General features: G+C 41.4%; 1 protein-coding gene across 1 annotated transcript in view; it reads right to left on the reverse strand.

The window, feature by feature from the left end:
- Positions 1-19058, reverse strand: part of BRDT (bromodomain testis associated) — a 225683-nt gene that overhangs the window by 167085 nt on the left and 39540 nt on the right. Inside the window, exon 5 of the mRNA XM_073593152.1 lies at positions 14044-14219. Coding sequence (XP_073449253.1) covers positions 14044-14219 — 176 coding nt within the window. The remainder of the gene's footprint in view (positions 1-14043; positions 14220-19058) is intronic.

Genomic DNA, 19058 nt, shown 5'->3' on the forward strand with positions numbered 1-19058 from the left:
TACATTTTGGACTAAATGTATGACTAAAATTGAGTTTATTGGGTTTTTTTTTTATAACAAAAAGTAAAAAATATAGTTTTTTTCAAAATTTCAAAATTTTTGGTCTTTGTCCATCCAGCTGGATGAGATTAACTCAATTCTGCCATACCCCACAGCCCTGTTTTGGCAAGGAATGACATCATTTTCTCTTCTATAATTTTGCAACACTTGCAGGTCATGTTGCTCCCCCCCCCCCCCCATATCCTGTGACTGGACAAAGAAAGTGGTACACCGAGAAGGTCATCTTTCTATCCCTCTGCTCTCTCCTCCTATAACATGCTCATTGCTTTTCATCCTTGGGCTGCTTCTTCCTCCCGCAGTCTAAACTGTGCTTTACAGGCTCTGCATAAGGCTGCTACCAAGTCAAATTAAGTGTCCATTCACACTTGTGCAACTTAAAAATTGTGCAATTTCAATTGCAACTTTAGTGTGCGACTTTGACCAATGTAATAGTTTTGTTTGTGCTCTACAAAGCTAGACATGTGCAGAACAGAAATTTGTTTAGTTTTGTTTGCTTTCTTTCCATACTAAAATCAAAATTTCAGAACAATTCGAATTGGTCGAAAATTGATGGACATATTCGAATGGTGTGTGAAGAATAGCTGGCTGTTAAGAGCGGGCCGGGAAGCCAGCCACCGTGTCCTTAACAACCAATGACTCATCAGCCATCAGCGTGTTTCCCCACTGACAGCTAAATGTAAACAAAAGAATGCTAGCAATGAAAAAAAAAAAAAAGGGAAGAAAGCCGAAATCCATACCATATCTTTATCCAAGCATGCAGCCTGGCAGGTCAGGAGGTTGGGGTGGGGGTCGAGCGAGTCGGGGGGTCTGCAGGAGGGGGGCTTATTGGAATCTGAAAGTCCCCTTTAACAAGGGGGCCCAAGATCCCGGCCCCCCTATGAAAAAGAGTAAGGTACCCCTACTCATTCACCAAAAAAAGTGTAAAAAGTTAACAAGTTTTTGATAATTCCTTGAAATCCTTAAAAAAAAAAAACAAACAAACAAACAAACAAACAAACAAACACACAAACACACAAACACACAAACAAACACACACACAAACACACACACAAACACACACACACACAAACACACACACAAACACACACACAAACACACACACAAACACACAAACACACACACAAACACACAAACACACACACAAACACACAAACACACACACAAACACACAAACACACACACACACAAACACACCCCACAAACCTCCAGTCCCATTGAAGGCTCCCATCGTGTGACAGCTCTTAAAAACCTAGGGGGCGAGGCCGAGGGCATGCAGGGTCAAGTACAAAGTCTTCTCATTGGTATCTAGTCCCTGCTAGGATCTATCCTGACTCCTCCCTGGTTTGCTTTAGAGGCTGCAGCAAATGAGTACGATGTTCCAAATATGGTGGACCTGTTCAAATATTAAACACTTTTGGACAAGTATATATACTCGGATTCACTCAGTTACCAATATCAATGTCCCCACAACTGCCGCATGGTTCTCCTGGGGGAGGAAATTAGACATTTCCAGCCACTCATCTTTTACATGTTTTAGGGTCCGTGGTAAGGGGGGAGCTTACTTTTTTCCTAGCTTTTCCACCTTTCTTGTATCTCTTTAATCTGATATTCCTTGCTCTCTTGAGGGTTCTCCAATTGTATGTTGTGAAGTGGTGGATGACACTCTTATGGTACAGAGTATGATCAGATCTGATCTTTAGGCCTATATTGAGGCCCTTCAACCATTTGGGTTTATGGGTTTAAAGTTGGGTGCTCAGTCTTTGGGCCTAATCCTAGACACCTGATCTGACCTAAGAGATCCCTATAATATTTTGCTGTATGTCAGCAGCACTTTATCGTATTTTTGATGCAGTGTCTGCACCACAAATTGTCAGAGAAATGTTTGTTAAAAGGGTAACGCCACCATCGTAGGGAAAAGAAATGGCAAAAAAAAAAAAAAAAAAAGTAAGGGCACTTTTTTCACTGGGGTGGGGGGTCGTCGGCAGTAAAGCGCCACTATTTTTTAGCGCCATTTTACCATCGTTTTTGTGGCGCTTTTGGGCAGCTAGCAGGACGCTTTTGACCCCCTAAACGAAAAAAGTATTCGGGCTTTCACACTGTAGTGACAGGAGAGGCGCATTACATGTGCTATTTTTAGCGCTATAGCGCCTGTAAAGCATCTCAGTGTGAAAGTAGCCTTAAGGTAATATAGCATATACAATGGCTAAACAAATCATATTGCAACTGAACAGTATTAAAAATTACCCTTTGCTTTTCAATCTGCAATTGTGTACAGAACGTCCCCTAAATATGTCATTTCCTGCTTGTGCAATTGGCTTACTGATTTTCAAAGAAGTCTGGACTAAGATACAAGTCATATTTTGGGCACCTCCTGCAACAAAAAATGCATTTTTGGTGAGATACTCCCAAAGGGAAATCATGTCTACCCTGCCACTTTCCTAATTGGAACCCTGCAAGTGAAGCAGCTGAATAGTTATAAAGGCACTTCCATTAATATCACTTCCCACATGGACACAGACAAACAGCTACTTCAACAAAAAGGTAGGAATCTGCAGCAAAGTATGTTATAATACTTGCAATGTAGTTAGATCACCCAGGGTTGGAAGGTTTTTGTTTTCAAAAAAAGTGGAATTACGCTTAAGTTTTAGGGAAATCAATAAAAAAATGAAATGAAAATATGTAGAGCCAAGGCATAGTTGCAAGTTCCAACAACTTACTGAAGCATCAACGCTTTTTCTGTCCAGACAACCAATTAGAGGCAATAGGAAGGTTTGATAGGCTGCTGAAGGTGTGTGCACATACACTTCACACCTGCCGCAGTTTGCCCCGCTTCTTTTATCGTTTAACTAGCGCACTGCAGGTTATCCAATGTAACAGCTCAGCAGTAGCTACCGATTTTGCCTCACTTTACCAAAAGTGAAACTTCAGACTGAGCTGGCTGATAAGGAATCAGTCAGGGCCTATAAGTCATTTGCTTGTAATTTTCAGCTTGACATATTGGGTTACGTTAACAGGTTTGACAAAAAGGGTACCTGGAAACATAAAAAGAAGCTTGAAGATGCATCTAGCTCAAAAGTATAATGCAAAATTGTGAATGAAATGGTTAGTCACAGCATAGATCATACCCCAGGTTGCGCTGTTGTCTGCAGATTTCCTGATATTCTGGGTTTTAGTTGTGGCTTTGTACCATATGACACTCTGTATAAGGAAAGCCCTTCATATAATATACACAGCCTGCTGGGAAAGCTAGTTGTACTGTTGCTAGAAGGGATGAATAGACAGCCCTAGTACACACATGCGCACGACCAGACTATCACACAGAAAATGCATGCTTTTTCTTGCAGATTGCCCTGCATTTGCAAACTCGCAGATGTGAACAAATGGTAACCCAAGCACAAAGTGCGTTGTCACGCGTTTTCAAAATGCACAGCAAAGCACGTTTTCTGTGTGGGTTGCCGCCCAGTTGGAAACTCGCAGATGCGAATTCAGCCTATGATGGTAACACAAGCATGACGCACATTGCTACACGTTTTGAAAACACATGGCAAAGCATGTGTTTTCTTGCATTTTGAAACATGCAGATGTAAAAACGAATGGTAATGCAAGCGCACTGCGCGTTTTCTAAATGCACAGAAAAGCATACATTTTCTTGTAGGTTGCTGTGCATTCTGAAACATGCAGATGCAAACTAATGGTGATGCAAGCACGATGTGTTGCCGTGCGTTTTTGAAAAGCATGGCATGGTGTGCATTTTCTTGTGGGTTGCCATGCATTCAGAAACACACAGATGCAAAAGAAAAGTAATGCAAGTGGGCTGTGCGTTTTCTTGTGAATTTCTGTGCATTTGGAAATGCGCAGATGTGAACAAAATAGCAACACCAATGCGAGATGCGTTCCCGTTTTTTAAACACATGACAAAGCACATATTTTCTTCACTGGTTGCTGCATGTTGTTGATATGCATAGCAAAGCATGCATTTTTTATGGCAGGTTGCTTTGCGCTCACAAACACGCAGATGCAATGCAAGGAAGCCACACACTGTCACGCATTGTATGATGCGCGTTGCCATGCATTTTGAAATGTGCGGCAAAGTGCACGTTTTTTGTGCGGGTTATCCTGCATGAGTTGCTATGCGTTTGAAACGCACAACAAAGTGCAGGTTTTCTGTGCTGGTTGTATTTGGAAATGCGAAAAAGGAGTACGCAGCCTAAATGGTAACGCAAGCCTGACATACATTGTTGCTCATTTTTAAAACACATGGCAAAGCATGAGTTTATTGCAGGTTGCTGTGCATTTGTAAACAGGCAGATGTGTACAAATGGTAACGCAAATGTGGTGCGCATTGCCACACATTTTTGAAACACACGGCAAAGAGTGCGTTTTTTTGCGGGTTTTCATGCGTTCAGAAACGTGCAGATGAGAACGAAGCCTAAACAGAAAATGTGACGTGCATTGCAGAGCATTTTAGAAAGGCACAGAAAAGCGTGTGATTTGTTCCGGTTGCCATGCATTTAGAAACACGCAGATGCAAACCCAGCCTATGTGGCACCGTGAGAGTGATGCGTGTTCGGTGGATGTTGCCATGGGTTTTTTCTGTGTGGGTCGCATAACCAGAAATAACTTCTTTCTTTGAGTAAGTAGTATATTTATATAAAGGGTTATTACAATGACTACACTATCACAGTAACGTAGTGCCACAGTATAGTAAATAGTTATAACAGTCTTAGTAACACACACAAATATACTTAAGTATGTTTATATCTATATTTATACCAGGGAGCTCCCCCTGCTCTAAACCGTAAAGTCACTATCCTTTGTAACCAAGTGCAGGGCCCTGCAGTAAAAGAGATAGTCTCGACGTCTTCAGTCTTCGCTAGCTTATGAATTTGTAATTGTAATCCACAAAAGGGTTCCTCTTGGGTGTTGCGCAGTGTAAGGTAATACACTAAAGCAGTTATAATCCAGCAGACTGATTAAATGTTCTTTTACGAAGGAGACAAACATCTAATATCAATTCTTGAATACTGAAGTCTATGCAGATGTAATGTTCTCCAACTTAACTTGTTCCTTGGGACTATCAGTCCCAGCAACACTCTGTAAGTGTGTGTAGTATTTAAACAAACTTCTGGGTGTTAACCCTCTCACCACATGGGATCCAGGCGGACGGATGCCGCTGTTTCAACAGTTCTCAGTCCGTACGGAACCACCGCCACACTGCTCCGTTCAGTAACGACCAGGAGTCCTCGGTTACCTCCTCCACGGATCTTCGGAACGATCACTTCTGCTGCTCCAGCACACTGATACGATGACAGGATCCCTGCTGCTGCTCCGCTCCCTCACAAGGTAGGCCGCAACCCTGTGGGACACACACACCCCCACAGAGCTCTGCAGGCAGCCCACGCGTCCCAGGAACAAGAGACTTTTTATATCCTCCCACAATGCAGTTCAGTTCTCCTCTTGTCCAGGAGCATTATGGGTAGGTCATAGTTAAAGTTCAGAAGTAAACAATCACTTCCATGTCACTTCTCTTAATCATAAAACATAAAAGTATTGTACCTTTTCAATTGTCCACAAGATGGCACTATAACAACTTATGTCCTGTATAACACACATATGGCTAAAAACAAAAGTTGTCAGCGCTACATCTATAAAAAAGGAAAAAAAAAAAAAAATTACCTTTAGAATCACTTTAAAGCGGAGTTCCACCCACCTTTTACAACTTGATCTTAAAAGGAATGACCACCGCTCCACGACCACTAGTCATTGAACTAGTAATGTACTTCCGTCCTAGCTCGGCCGTGGCCCAGGGTGTCATTTTTGCCTACTCCCCCACTGCCTTCCGGGACCTGTGTCTGTCCCAGAAGACGACGGGGCCATTCAGCTAGCCTCGCGCATGTGCACTAGGAAACCGGCGGTGAAGCCTGAAGGCTCCACTGCCGGCTTCCCTTAGTTAGAATGGTGGCACCTGCACCTGATCAGATGGACGGATCGGCCTCAGGGGGCCGACATTGTGGGCTCCCTGGACAGGTAAGTGTCCTTTTTTTAAAAGTCAGTAGCTACAGTGTTTGTAGCTGCTGACTTTTAAAAAAAAAATATAGGAGGGCAGGAGGCGGAGCCTAGCAGAGCAGAAATGCATTGTTAGAGCTCCACACCGCTGAGGAGAGAAGAGAAGGACAAAGCGGAGCCTGCAGGCTCAAAAGGTATCCATTTGAACCTTTTTGCCCCAGGGAACAAACTGTGAAAGTTTGGGCAGGAAATATGGTACTGGGAGGAAACCGTGGCAGAAATAAAAATCACCTCACAAAGAGCTCACAGGCACTCACTGCAGCTGAAGCAGCTCCAGTCACCTCACAAGATACAGCATCAGGGCGCTCTCACAGACAGAAAATGTCACAGCAAGACTCTCCATTTGAGTCAGATACAGAACAAATCCTCTCACAAACATCTCCACAAGCCTCCTCAGTATCCCCAGTAATATTATTACAATTTGAAAAGATGCTTCATAAGGCTTTAAAACAAACCTCAGACCAAATAACAAAAAGCCTAACCAAAGAAATAAGAGAGCTGGGAAACCGCACCGCAGCCTTAGAAATAAAAATGGATGAAATTGAAATTACAACCCAAGAAAATATAATAGAATTGGAACAAATTAAAAAAAGAGAATTTAATACTTCAAACTAAGCTCGAAGATTACGAAAATAGAGCCAGACGTTCAAACTTGCGCATAAGGGGAATACCTGAAACTGTGACAGACCTGCAATCTACTATTACTGCTCTATTACAAGAACTAAAGCCAGATATCCCTATTGAACGTTTAGAACTGGACAGAGTACACAGAGCCCTCACAGCCAAAAAGAAAGATGGACCCCCACGTGATATAATCACAAAATTTAATTATTACAGAACGAAAGAACAAATACTAATTGCTGCAAGAGAAAAAAAGGAACTTAATTTTCAAGGACACAATTATCAAATTTTTGCTGACCTATCCCAACTTACTATTACTAAAAGACGATCCATGAAACCCCAACTAATGGAACTGCAACGCCACAACATTATGTATCAATGGGGCTTCCCCTTTTCAGTCAGATTTAACTACCAATGTACAATTTACAGAAGCAGATCAGCAGATGAACTACAACAAACCCTTTTAAAATTAAATCTGACAGAACCCACAAGCAGCAACACTCCCACACGCAGAAGAATGGCGTCATCTTCACCTTCAGGCAGCACCCAGAAAATTTCAGAACAAAATGGGAATCATCATTCTCACAAAAGAGGCCGTTATGCCACATCATCCATGGACCAAGAAGATTCAATGGACTGACATCCTAATTCCTGATATCTCTTCATTTATTATACTAAGAGATGGATCTCTATAAAAAACCTATATTTATAACTGAATGTAACTGCATTCTGACAGTCACACACTGTGTGGGATCATGTTACATTCCAGTTATATTTCTTATTACTTCTGATTCATAAAGACTTAGAATATATAAGTGAAATAAGGAAATTCTTGTTCAGTTATATATTATCAGGTAATAACAATAGATTTATTACTTTTTAGGACAAATATGTTCAATAATCCAGAAGTAATGGAAGCTTTTTCTTTCTTTTCTTAAAACAAATATATTATTACCTAACTAGTTCCTAGAATTATGTTTTTGTTTATTCTAATCTGAAGCAATACAACCTCAATTTTATGAGTTAACATATCTAAACAGTTACATATGAATAAAATATGTAATTGTTTACTCTAAAAGGGTTAAAATCCCAAAATAATTCAAACTATCTTCATCAATACCAAAGTTATTAACAGTACCTTTCTAACTGAATTATTTAGCCTAGGGCAAGACTAACCATATACAACCACCCTGGAATAAATAATTTCAACAAAAACTATATTCTGCACTCCAATTAATGAAACATCATTTTGATGTCTTTTGACATAGCACTTCTCTCCTGTAAGCGGAAGATCCGTGTACCCCCATTAGCCCTCCTCATTCTCCCAACCATATTATGTGGGAGTGTGACGAAGGCACTTATTCCCCTGAGAGAGATATTTATTCTCTTTCACGGGTAAATTGTGATTACTTGCAAAAAATAAATTTATACAATGTATCATCTAATCTCATATGTTTTTTGTTTACTCTTTACTCCAGAATTCACTGGTTTCTTTTCTATCTATTCATCTCTTCAGTCCACACAGGTTGATCTGCGCAGTCAGCTCTGCATAACAAAAAGTAAGTCAAAACTATTTGATCTGTTGCCATGGCACCACTGAATATACTTTCCCTGAATGTTCAGGGAATAAATGTCCCTCAAAAAAGGACCAAAGCCTTCCGTACTTTCCATAACAAGAAGGCTCACATAGTATGCCTCCAAGAAACACACTTCACCAAAGATTCTACTCCAAAATATATTTCTCCTTTTTATCAACAAATTTACACGGCTTCTGCCTGTACCAAGCAAAGGGGAACTCTAATTGCATTTCACCGATCCACACCATTCACCTTATCATCAGAAATTAAAGACCCAGAAGGTAGATACCTGATACTCATGGGTTATATAATGGATACAGCAATCACGGTGATTTCCTACTACGCTCCTAACAAACAACCTACACCATTCCTCTCACATATATTACAAGTGATTAATACACACAAAATAGGAACAGTGATAATGTGTGGGGATTCGAACCAGGTCCTCCTCCCATTTCTAGATAAATCACCTTTTACACCATCCAAAATAACCTCTAGATTACCTTTTTCTCAACTTCTTTCCAAATACAATCTGGTAGATTCATGGAGAGAAAGTAACCCAATGAAAAAGAAATTCACTTATTTCTCGCACCCTCATCAAACCTTCACCAGAATAGATCATATTTTTCTAACAATAGGAATGATACCAGAAATTATTGCATCAGATAGAATTCCGATTCCATGGTCTGACCATAATGCAGTATACACTACTATAGCCTCAGCCATACCAAAAGCGCATGACCCAACGTAGTACTTACCGGACATAATGCTCAAACACCCACTACATCAGATGGCCATTGAACAAGCTTTAAAGGAATACATATCAATTAATAATACAACAGACATTTCCCCAATAACACTGTGGGAAGCTCATAAGCCTGTCTTGCGTGGTACAATACAAAGACAAATGGCACTATTTAAACGGGAACGCAAAAATCTAGCAAAAAAACTAGAACTCAATTTTAATGCAGCCTACATATCATTTCAAGATAATCCATCTCAAAGTACAAAATCTCATCTGGAAAAATCTAGATTGGAATACGATCTATTTCTCACTGAGTCAGTTGATAAATCCCTCAAACGCTCCAAACACAATTTCTACATGAATACAAACAAACCAGGTACATATTTGGCTCGGGCATTAAATTCAACTAACAAATCTTTCAAACCAATACGTTTGAAATTATCAAAAAATGTTTACACTTGTAATCCAGTTAAAATAGTCCATAAATTTCACTCACATCTCGCAACTTTATACAAGACAAACAATTAATTTAATCCTACAGAAGCTGAATCCTTCTTCTCAAAAATAACCTTACCTGAGTTATCTCAGAATCAAAAAAGCAGTTTGGATGAGCCTATAACTATAGATGAAGTTGCTAACGTCATAAAAGACCTAAAACTTAACAAAAGACCAGGCCCAGGCGGCTACTCGGCTTTATACTATAAAACATTCTCAGAAATACTCTCTCCCATTCTCACTGAAACTTTTAACAAACTTCTAGATGGACATTCTTTTCGGCAAGAAACACTAATGGCAATTGTTTGTATGATCCCAAAACCCCTTTCTGATGATACTTCCTGTGTAAATTATCGGCCTATCTCTCTGTTAAACCTCGATATTAAATTATTAGCAAAAATAATAGCAAAACGCCTCAATAGCATTATAGGAGAATTAATACATAGAGATCAAGTAGGCTTCATGCCAAATAGACAGGCAGGCGATAATATACGCAGGGCAGTGTTATTGGCACATATTGCTAAAAAACGGAAAATCCCTTTGTTTTCTATCTCTCGATATTAAGAGGGCATTTGACACAGTATCCTGGCAATATATGCAATATTCATTACAAAAATGGGGTTTTGGACCCCACTTTTTAACATGGATCAAAGCATTATATAATAAACCCAAAGCCTATATAAAATATGCTGGATACAAATCTGAAGCCTTTAATATCGAAAGAGGTACCCGACAGGGTTGCCCATTATCTCCCTTATTATTTGCCCTTATACTCGAACCCATGGCCCAATACATCAGAACAAATCAAACTATAACTGGCATTGAAGTAGGAGGTATTACACACAAATTATGTATATTTGCAGACGATATATTACTTTTTCTATCATCACCACAGGTCTCTGGTCCTAACTTAATACCAGCTCTTGATGGATTTGCAGCCCTATCCGGCCTTATGATTAATCCTAAGAAATGCCTAGTGCTTAATATTTCACTCACAAACATGGAATTGATCCCGGTTAGGGCTGCACTCCCATTCACATGGGCAGAAAAATCAATCCCATATCTTGGAATTCATTTAACAGCATCTCATTCTGACTTATTCTCAACCAATTATCCTCCTGTATTAAGACAGATCACAAATCTAATAAAACAATGGTCGCAACTTCCTTTATCCTGGATAGGGAAGATTAATGCAATCAAAATGACTATTCTACCCAAATTGCTTTATCTATTCAGAGTCCTCCCTATTCCAATTCCTTCCTATTTTTTGAGAAAAGCACAAAAAAGAGCAACTTCGTTTATATGGGGCTCTTCTAAACCACGTATACCTATACACACACTACATCTTCCCAAAAATAAAGGAGGCCTGGGATACTCTAATTTTACTAACTACTACAGAGCAGCACATTTGGCCAGTCTGTCCAAATACCATGCAAAACAGGAAATCCCATTATGGGTATTTATAGAGGCTTCAGAAAATGACCCTCTATTAATATCAAATTTATTATGGCTTGATCCTAAAGACCGCTTTAAAATTCATAATCCCATAACTAAACACTTCTTATCTCTCTGGGATAAACTAAAAACCAAATATCAGTTACAATCTCCACACAATCCTCTCCTTTCTTTTATCAGAAATCCGGCCTTTTATCCGGCATGGATCTACCCAAATTCTTTTAAAGCTTGGACAACATCAGGCATTCAGACACTAAATGACTTCATAGCATCTAAATCATTCCTTTCATTCCCATCGCTTAGAGAAAAATATGATCTACCAAACTCTGAGATATTTAGATATCTCCAAATCAAAAATTTCTATACACCATTCCTAAAGGGGGATACACCATTATCCCAATTATCCATTTTTGAATCAATCTGTACAAAAGATCCATTTGCTAAAGGTACAATTTCATCACTTTATAATCAATTATATGGAGTAGCAAATCTTAATAGACCCTCTTACGTTCAGAGGTGGGAGGAGCACCTGGGACGAACTTTAGAAGACACGGACTGGTCTAATATATGGCTCACATCCAAGTCATCTTCACCCAACATCTTGGCACTGGAGACAAATTATAAAGTCCTAACTCGCTGGTACCTTGTACCCGCTAGAGTGGCAAAATATTTACCTAAAACCTCAACTCTGTTTTCGAGGATGCCCAGAAATAGGCACATATTTACACATATGGTGGACGTGCCCAGTAATCCAAACCTTCTGGAAGGAAGTCTTCGTGATTGCATCTAAAATATTTAAAAAAATAATACAACCAGATCCATATTTAACTTTACTTAATCTAAAACCGGAATGGTTAACACTCTCTCAATTCAAACTTATGATCCAACTAATAACGGCTGCAAAACAAACAGTGGCCAAGGCATGGAAACCTCCTACATTGGTACTAGCAGAAACAATTCACAGAATGAATAATACAATGTCCCATGCTAAGATGGTAGCCATCGATCAAAATCAAATTCCAAAATTTGAAAAACTTTGGCATCCTTGGATAAAACAACAGTTCCTGTCAAATTTCAATGACTCTGTCCTGTTGCCATGGTAACAGATTAAATGACTTACAGAGACACCCATTCTAAGGCTTCAAAGAGAACTAAAAAGAATAATAAGCTGACGAACGGGACAACCTTGTGGACCATACCTCTACCTTTCAACCCTTTTTCTTCTTTCTCTTTCCTTTTCTCCACCTTACGATTAAAGCTCATTATCAGAATTTATTTGACCTATATACACTCTACTTGTAAACAATATGTATAGTAGGTATAAATCATTTAAATACCTACAAAAGTAACTAAGGAAATGATATATATCTTTAATTTAGGTTTACGTGAACCCAATGTTTAATATTTGAAATTTCATGATATTTACCTATATAAACCCTACTGTAAAACAATGAGCTTACTTTATAGATCCTTGTAAACTTACTTTATGTATCTTTATAACATTGTATACTCAATAAACTTCTTTTGACAAGGAAAAAAAAATATATATATATAGTTTGCAGCTGGAACAACTTTATGACTAAAGTTCAACTTCCTGCTTGTTCCCTAGTCACTGCACAGTAGAATGGCGTGTGGGCGGGTATAACAATTCCATTCCTCCCCCTAATCACCACCCACATGAAGGCCCAGAAACACCCACAGTAACCCTTATGCCCAGTACACACAATGAGATTATCGGACGAATGATAGTCTTTTTTTTTTTTTTTTTTTTTTTTTGCATGCTAAATCGCAGATCGAATCTGATGAGTTTACTAAAGTCACGAAAATTTGCATTTGACAGAATAAAAATTCAGAAGTGATGTCATGTTTTGTAATGCATTTGTATTGCATTTTAGGACGACAGCTGTACTGATTAAATGAAAATTCTATGATCTGGCATTGTGCGGAAAAAAAAAAAAAAAATATGTGTGCATGTCCGATCAAATAATATCAGATTTACTGTCCTGATCGGCTCTCGAAATCTCTGTACCAACGATCAGATTATTGTACGATCGCTCCGAAATTGGTATTTTTCGGGCGATTTTCTGATCGTGTGTACCAGGCATTAGGTCCACCCACATCAAATCCCACAGCTGCTCCAAGTGATTCCCATAGCCTGCGTTTCATCACATTAGGTGACCCGTCAGAATTTGTAACGGAAGTGACGGTTCGTCGCCGCCATCTTGCTACACACCGCACTCATCCACAGTAAGCATACACCGAGAAGGGGGCAAGCGGACATTTTGTTACACCCACTAGAGTTTTGCCTTTTACACTTATTTTTTACAAGTAAAAAGTTTATATAGTGACATGCAGTACTTAGAACTCAGTCTGACTGTTTAGATGTTGAATTTTAAAAGCAGCGGCAAGCCTGATCTCAAAGGTTTGCCAATTGGACAGAAGTTCACTGCTTTTAAAATGCAACAGTCACACAGAGTTCTAAGTACTGTAATTTCACCATATAAACTCAGTTTACTGTTAAAAAAAAGTGTAAAATGAAAAACTCCGGTGGGTGTAATAAGATTTCCGCTTGCCCCCTTCTCAGTGTATCCTTACTGTGGAGGAGTGCAGGGTGTAGCAAGATGGTGGCGACTAAACCACTTCCGTTACACATTCTGACGGGTTGCCTAATCAGACGAAACACCTGCCCCGAAAATACAGGAGACTCAAAGCATGATGGGACATGTAGTATCAGGACTGGCAAAGGAAGGAAACAGGAGGTCAGAGAACTTTGAAATTCAGCCAGAAGGAGGAGTGACATCACAGACACAGAAACCTGCTAAAGGAGGTAAGTTACACACACACACACACTCTGATATTGGGGTTCTGATTCATTTACATGCACAATGCACCTGTTATTTTTGGGGGGGAAAGCTGGCGTTCATCTTTAACTGTAGAGGAGGGCAACAATATGCTAAACTATGTGAAAAATCGAATACAGTATACTTGCGTATAGGAATGGTACAACATCAAAAACACACTTACTTTGGTTCCGGGGCTAGAAGGAGCAGAATTTGTATTCCGAAAAATAGATAGAGGCACAAGGGTAGTCCGCTGTGGTAGCAATGCTACAACTGGACGTGGAAATGGAATTCTGTGAAGTTTTTGTGAAGGCACTTTTTTCTTAGTTATGGTAGTACACTCACTTTCCTCTCGAGATTCTGCAATGAAAAAAAGGATGTTGGTATTTTATCCGTACAGGTTTCATTTGATGCTCATTAACAGATGGCTGTACTGTCTGAATTTGTTCCTTTTTAGTTCTCTGTTTAACCACTTCAGCCCCGGAAGGATTTCCCCCCTTAATGTCCAGGCCATTTTTTTGTGATACGGCACTGCATTGCTTTAACTGACAATTGCACGGTCGTGCAATGCTGTACCTAAACAAAATGGACGTCCTTTTTTTCCAACAAATAGAGGGGGTATATGATCACCACTGCGGTTTTTATTTTTTGCGCATAAAAAAAAAAAATAGTTTACTTTCTGCTTTAATACATATCCCAAAAAAACAAAAAAAAAAAATGCAATAGGCGTATATCGATTGGTTTGCGCACAGTTATCGCGTCTACAAACTATGGGATAGATTTAGGGACTTATTTATTTTTTATTGTTTTTACTGGTAATCTCTGATTAACAGGACTTCGACATTGCGGCAGAAAAATCTGATCCCAAATTACACTTTTTGGGGACCAGTGACATTATTACATTGATCAGTGCTATAAAAATGCACTGATCGAATGTAAAAATGACACTGGCAGGGAAGGAGATAACACTAGGGGGTAATCAAGGGGTTAAGTGTGTTCCCTGGGTGTGTTCTAACTGTAGGGGCGGTGGGCTACCAGGCACAGAATAGAGATCGCCGTTCCCAATCACTGGGAACAGAAGATCTCTGACATGTCGTCTGGCAGAACGAGGAATCGTCTTGTTTACCCAGTTCTGCCTCTGAACACCGCAATCGCAAAGAGTCCGCAGGACCCGCGTGCAAGTTCCAGCGGCGCACCCGCTATCTTCTCTGATGCACACCTATGGCAGTTTGCACAGGAGAGCCAACCTGCCGCAGTACAATGGTGGTGGCTGATCGGCAAGCGGTTAAACATTCACCTGAGGAACCACACCAAATTCAGGGAGTTCCTTGAATCTGTATTTGGGAGGTTTCCACCTCAGTTGGTTCTAAAGAAGAACTATGGCCCTCCATTAAAAAAATATGTGCTGCAGCACTTAAATATACAGACATCTGCCCTGGTTTATTTTTAGCACCTCTGCAAGGTCCTATATCTGTTGAGCCTACCAGTGAAGTCCACCTAATGCAATTTCCTGTGATGGAGTTGCAATCTCATATAGGCTGTAACTGCTTGCACTTTAGTAGGATTAAAAAAATATATATATATAAAATATATATATTTTTTTTAAAAGGAAGAAGTTGTAGGGACATGGCATAGCATTTTTGGTGGTTATGACTAAAGCCTTATAGGCTGAAACGCGTCAACTGACTTAATCTGCATTTGTCCACTGTGGCTTTTCAATAAAATTGAAGAAATTTTATGAGCAACAACCGGAGTACGGATCATTTTTTCCACATAGCATTTTTACTGCCGATTCACTAGCCACATCTAGTTCCACCGACCGCTTTCTGGATTGACAGCATTGCCTTTGTTGCTTCTTTTGTGAGCTGCAGTGTTCTTAGAAGGGAGCATGTGAGACACAAATGTTGGATATGGCTCAATCAGGGATGGTAAAATAAGTTGGTTTTGGCTACTTTAACCACCGCCCACCCCCAATGTACTGCAGGCGAGCAGCTGCTGTAGGCAAAGTGCCGCACCCTTACGTCGTTGCTCACTTCCAGGTTCAGGGCGCACCCATGTGTGCCCCCCGCCAGGCACATAGCATTAAACACAGCAGGATCCTGACAGCAAGTTTCAGCCAATGATTCATGGCTGGGACTTGCTGATGGCAAGTCCAGAGCTCTGGGTTAGGCTCAATTCAGATCTATGCATGCTGCTTTTGAGTGTTTCTACAGTGCTTTTTGCAGTGCTTTCTGCATTTTTTGGACATGCGTTTTTACTGCGATTTGCATTTTTTTTTTTAAACTGTATATAGCTGGAAGGGACCGGGAAGCCAGCCTTAAAAAACAATGAGTCATCAGCTGTCAGCAGGCTTCCCCGCTGTATGTAAAAAACACAAGCATGGGGTCTCCCCCCTCCCCCCTAGGTCCATACAAGGCCCTTGGGTTTAGTATGGATTTGGAGGGGACCCCCCCACACCGAAATGAATAAAAAAAAAAAAAAAGGAAGAAGACGTGCCCCCCCCCTCCAAATCCATATCAGACCCTTATCCGAGCATGCAGCCCGGCAGGTCAGTGAGCGAGCACGCCCCCCCTTCCGGAACCATACCAGGCCACATGCCCTCAACATGGGGGGGGGGTGGGTGCACCCCAGAAGCACCTTGCCCCCATGGGGACAAGGGCCTCTTCCCAACAACCCTTGCCTGGTGGTTGTTGGGGTCTGCGGGTGGGTGGGGGGGTTTATCAGAATCTACCTCTGCCCCTGCCGACCCTCCTCCGATGCTGCATCCCACTGATGTGTCCGCACCGATGTCAAGCATGTCTTAGATAACGATGGGGGCGTGGCCAGATGATGTCATCCGGAGGCCCGTCCCCTTATGACATAGGACCCCAATGCCTTTTTTTTATGTTGGCGTGGGGGGTCCCCTCCAAATCCATACTAGACCCAAGGGCCTGTTATGGGCCTGGGGGGGGGTATCCCACGCTGTTTATTTTCACAATTTTTTTTAGCCGGTAATTCTTTTTTTTACATTGAGCGGGGAAGCCCGCTGACAGCTGATGATTCATCGGTTGTTGAGGATGCTGCGGCCGGCTTCCCGGACCCTTCCTCAGCAACCAGCTATATACAGTGTAAAAAAAATAAAATACAATAAAATAAATGAAAACGCAAATCGCGGCAAAAACGCGGTACTTGCGTTTTTGATGCGGGTCCATTGAAGTCTATTACATGCAAAACGCTGCATTTTGCGGGGCGAAAAGTCCCTGACCCTTTCCAAAAAAAGCAGAGGCACAAATATTGCATTGATGTGAACATTTTCCATAGGAACCCATGTTAAAAAAACGTCCCTGTATTTCTGCAAAATGCATCAAAAACGCATTAGTGTGAATAGAGCCTTAGGCTGGATTCACACCTATGCATTTTAAGTGCTTTTTGCATTTTGCAGATTTGCACTACAGTCCATTTAACATGGTTTCCTATGGAACACGTTCTGTAGTCCAAACCTGCAAAATGCAAAAAGCACTACAAATGCATAGGTGTGAATCCAGCCTTAGTAAAACACAGGGCTCTGTATAGAGGGATGCGTAACAGATTTTTAATAAAAAGTAGCACATTTTACACATAGGCACATATTTAACCTCTTGATCGCCCTAGATGTTAACCCCTCTCCATCCAGTGACATTAGTACAGAGACAGTGTATAGCAGTGGTCATCAACCCTGTCCTCAGGGCCCACTAACAGGCCAGATTTTAAGTATTACCTTGGGGAGATGCAGACTAGAATACTGCAATCTCTGAGCAGCAAATTATATCACCTGTGATGCATTTCAGTTATCTTGCAAACCTGCCCTGTTAGTGGGCCCTGAGGACAGGGTTGATGGCCACTGCATACCTCCCAACATTTTGAGGTGGGAATGCGGGGCACCTAACAAACGTATGTAGGCATAGGGCACGCCCCCATCACACCCCCTTAAAAGGAGAATTAACCAAAAAAAAAAAAAAAAAAAAAAGTTAAATAAATCCACAAGGACTTTACCATTACAATTCCTTTAAAATGTACAAACGCAGCAATTTAGAAATTGAATGAAAGGTTAGCACTGGGAAACACATATTGAAAGATAAAAAGTGCATTTTATATACAACTATATAGATTAGACCAAAATGAGGGACAAATGAGAGGGAAAAGAGGGACATTGCACCAAATCAGGGACAGTTGGGAAGCTATGCCACTGGTGTATAGTATAATCTCAATAGACACTGTATTAATGTCACTGGTGAGGTCAGTCAGTCCCCCCCCCCTCAGCACTATCACAGTCCCATTAGAAGGAGAGCAGAGAGAGCTGTTGAGGTCTGGGAGCGGGGTCTGGTGAGAAGCGCTTGGGAGGCCTGGACCTCCGCGCACGTGTGGACTCCCGCCCCCCTGTACCTATGGCCACATGTGGTGTCCCCAGCACAGGTGCAAGCTGCTCCTGGAGCCAGCCTGCGCTCTTGGCCACTGCTTCCTCCCATAAGCGCTGGAGGAGCCACTCCACGTCCTCCATCATTATTACTTCCCTGGTTCTGCCTATGCTCTCTCCGCGCTGTTGGTCTCTCTCCGCGCTCGCCCTCTCCGTGCTCTGCTAATCTCTCCCCTCCTCTCTGCTGGTGATGCTGGGGAGGGGCCAGGCTCTTTTAACTCCCCTGGACCCCTCCTCACCACCAATCCCTAACTCTCTTTCATTTCTCCCAATGTTTCCCGTGTCATGCCAGCCCTCCTCTATCCCTTTGTTCCGGCTCCGGGGTTCTCTATATTGAGTTGACCCACCCTTTGCAGCTATAACAGCTTCAACTCTTCTGGGAAGGCTGTCCACAAGTTTTAGGAGTGTGTCTATGGGAATGTTTGACCATTCTTCACAAGACAGGATCCGTGGACATACTCCCTCACACAGCTTGCAGAGGAACCATGGGTTGTGACTTCAGCATTCCTGGCACTCAGGTTGACCAGCAGCCTCCTCCCCACCTAGACCTCCCTCCGAGGTAGGCTGGACCGGGAGCTCATGTGCTCTTCAGATATAAATACAGGTACCCAGCATTCCTTGGGGCACATCCCCTTCTAATTGGCCAGGGCTGTATGGACATACATGCTCTCATCTGCCAGCTTTCCACCCACTGTCCACTATGTCTCATTACTATTGGACCAGTGTGACATCTCCAAAACAGCATGAGTAGCACCAGAGCACACTGA

This window comes from Aquarana catesbeiana, linkage group LG07 (assembly GCF_042186555.1).
Source record: "Aquarana catesbeiana isolate 2022-GZ linkage group LG07, ASM4218655v1, whole genome shotgun sequence".
Classification (NCBI taxonomy): domain Eukaryota; kingdom Metazoa; phylum Chordata; class Amphibia; order Anura; family Ranidae; genus Aquarana; species Aquarana catesbeiana.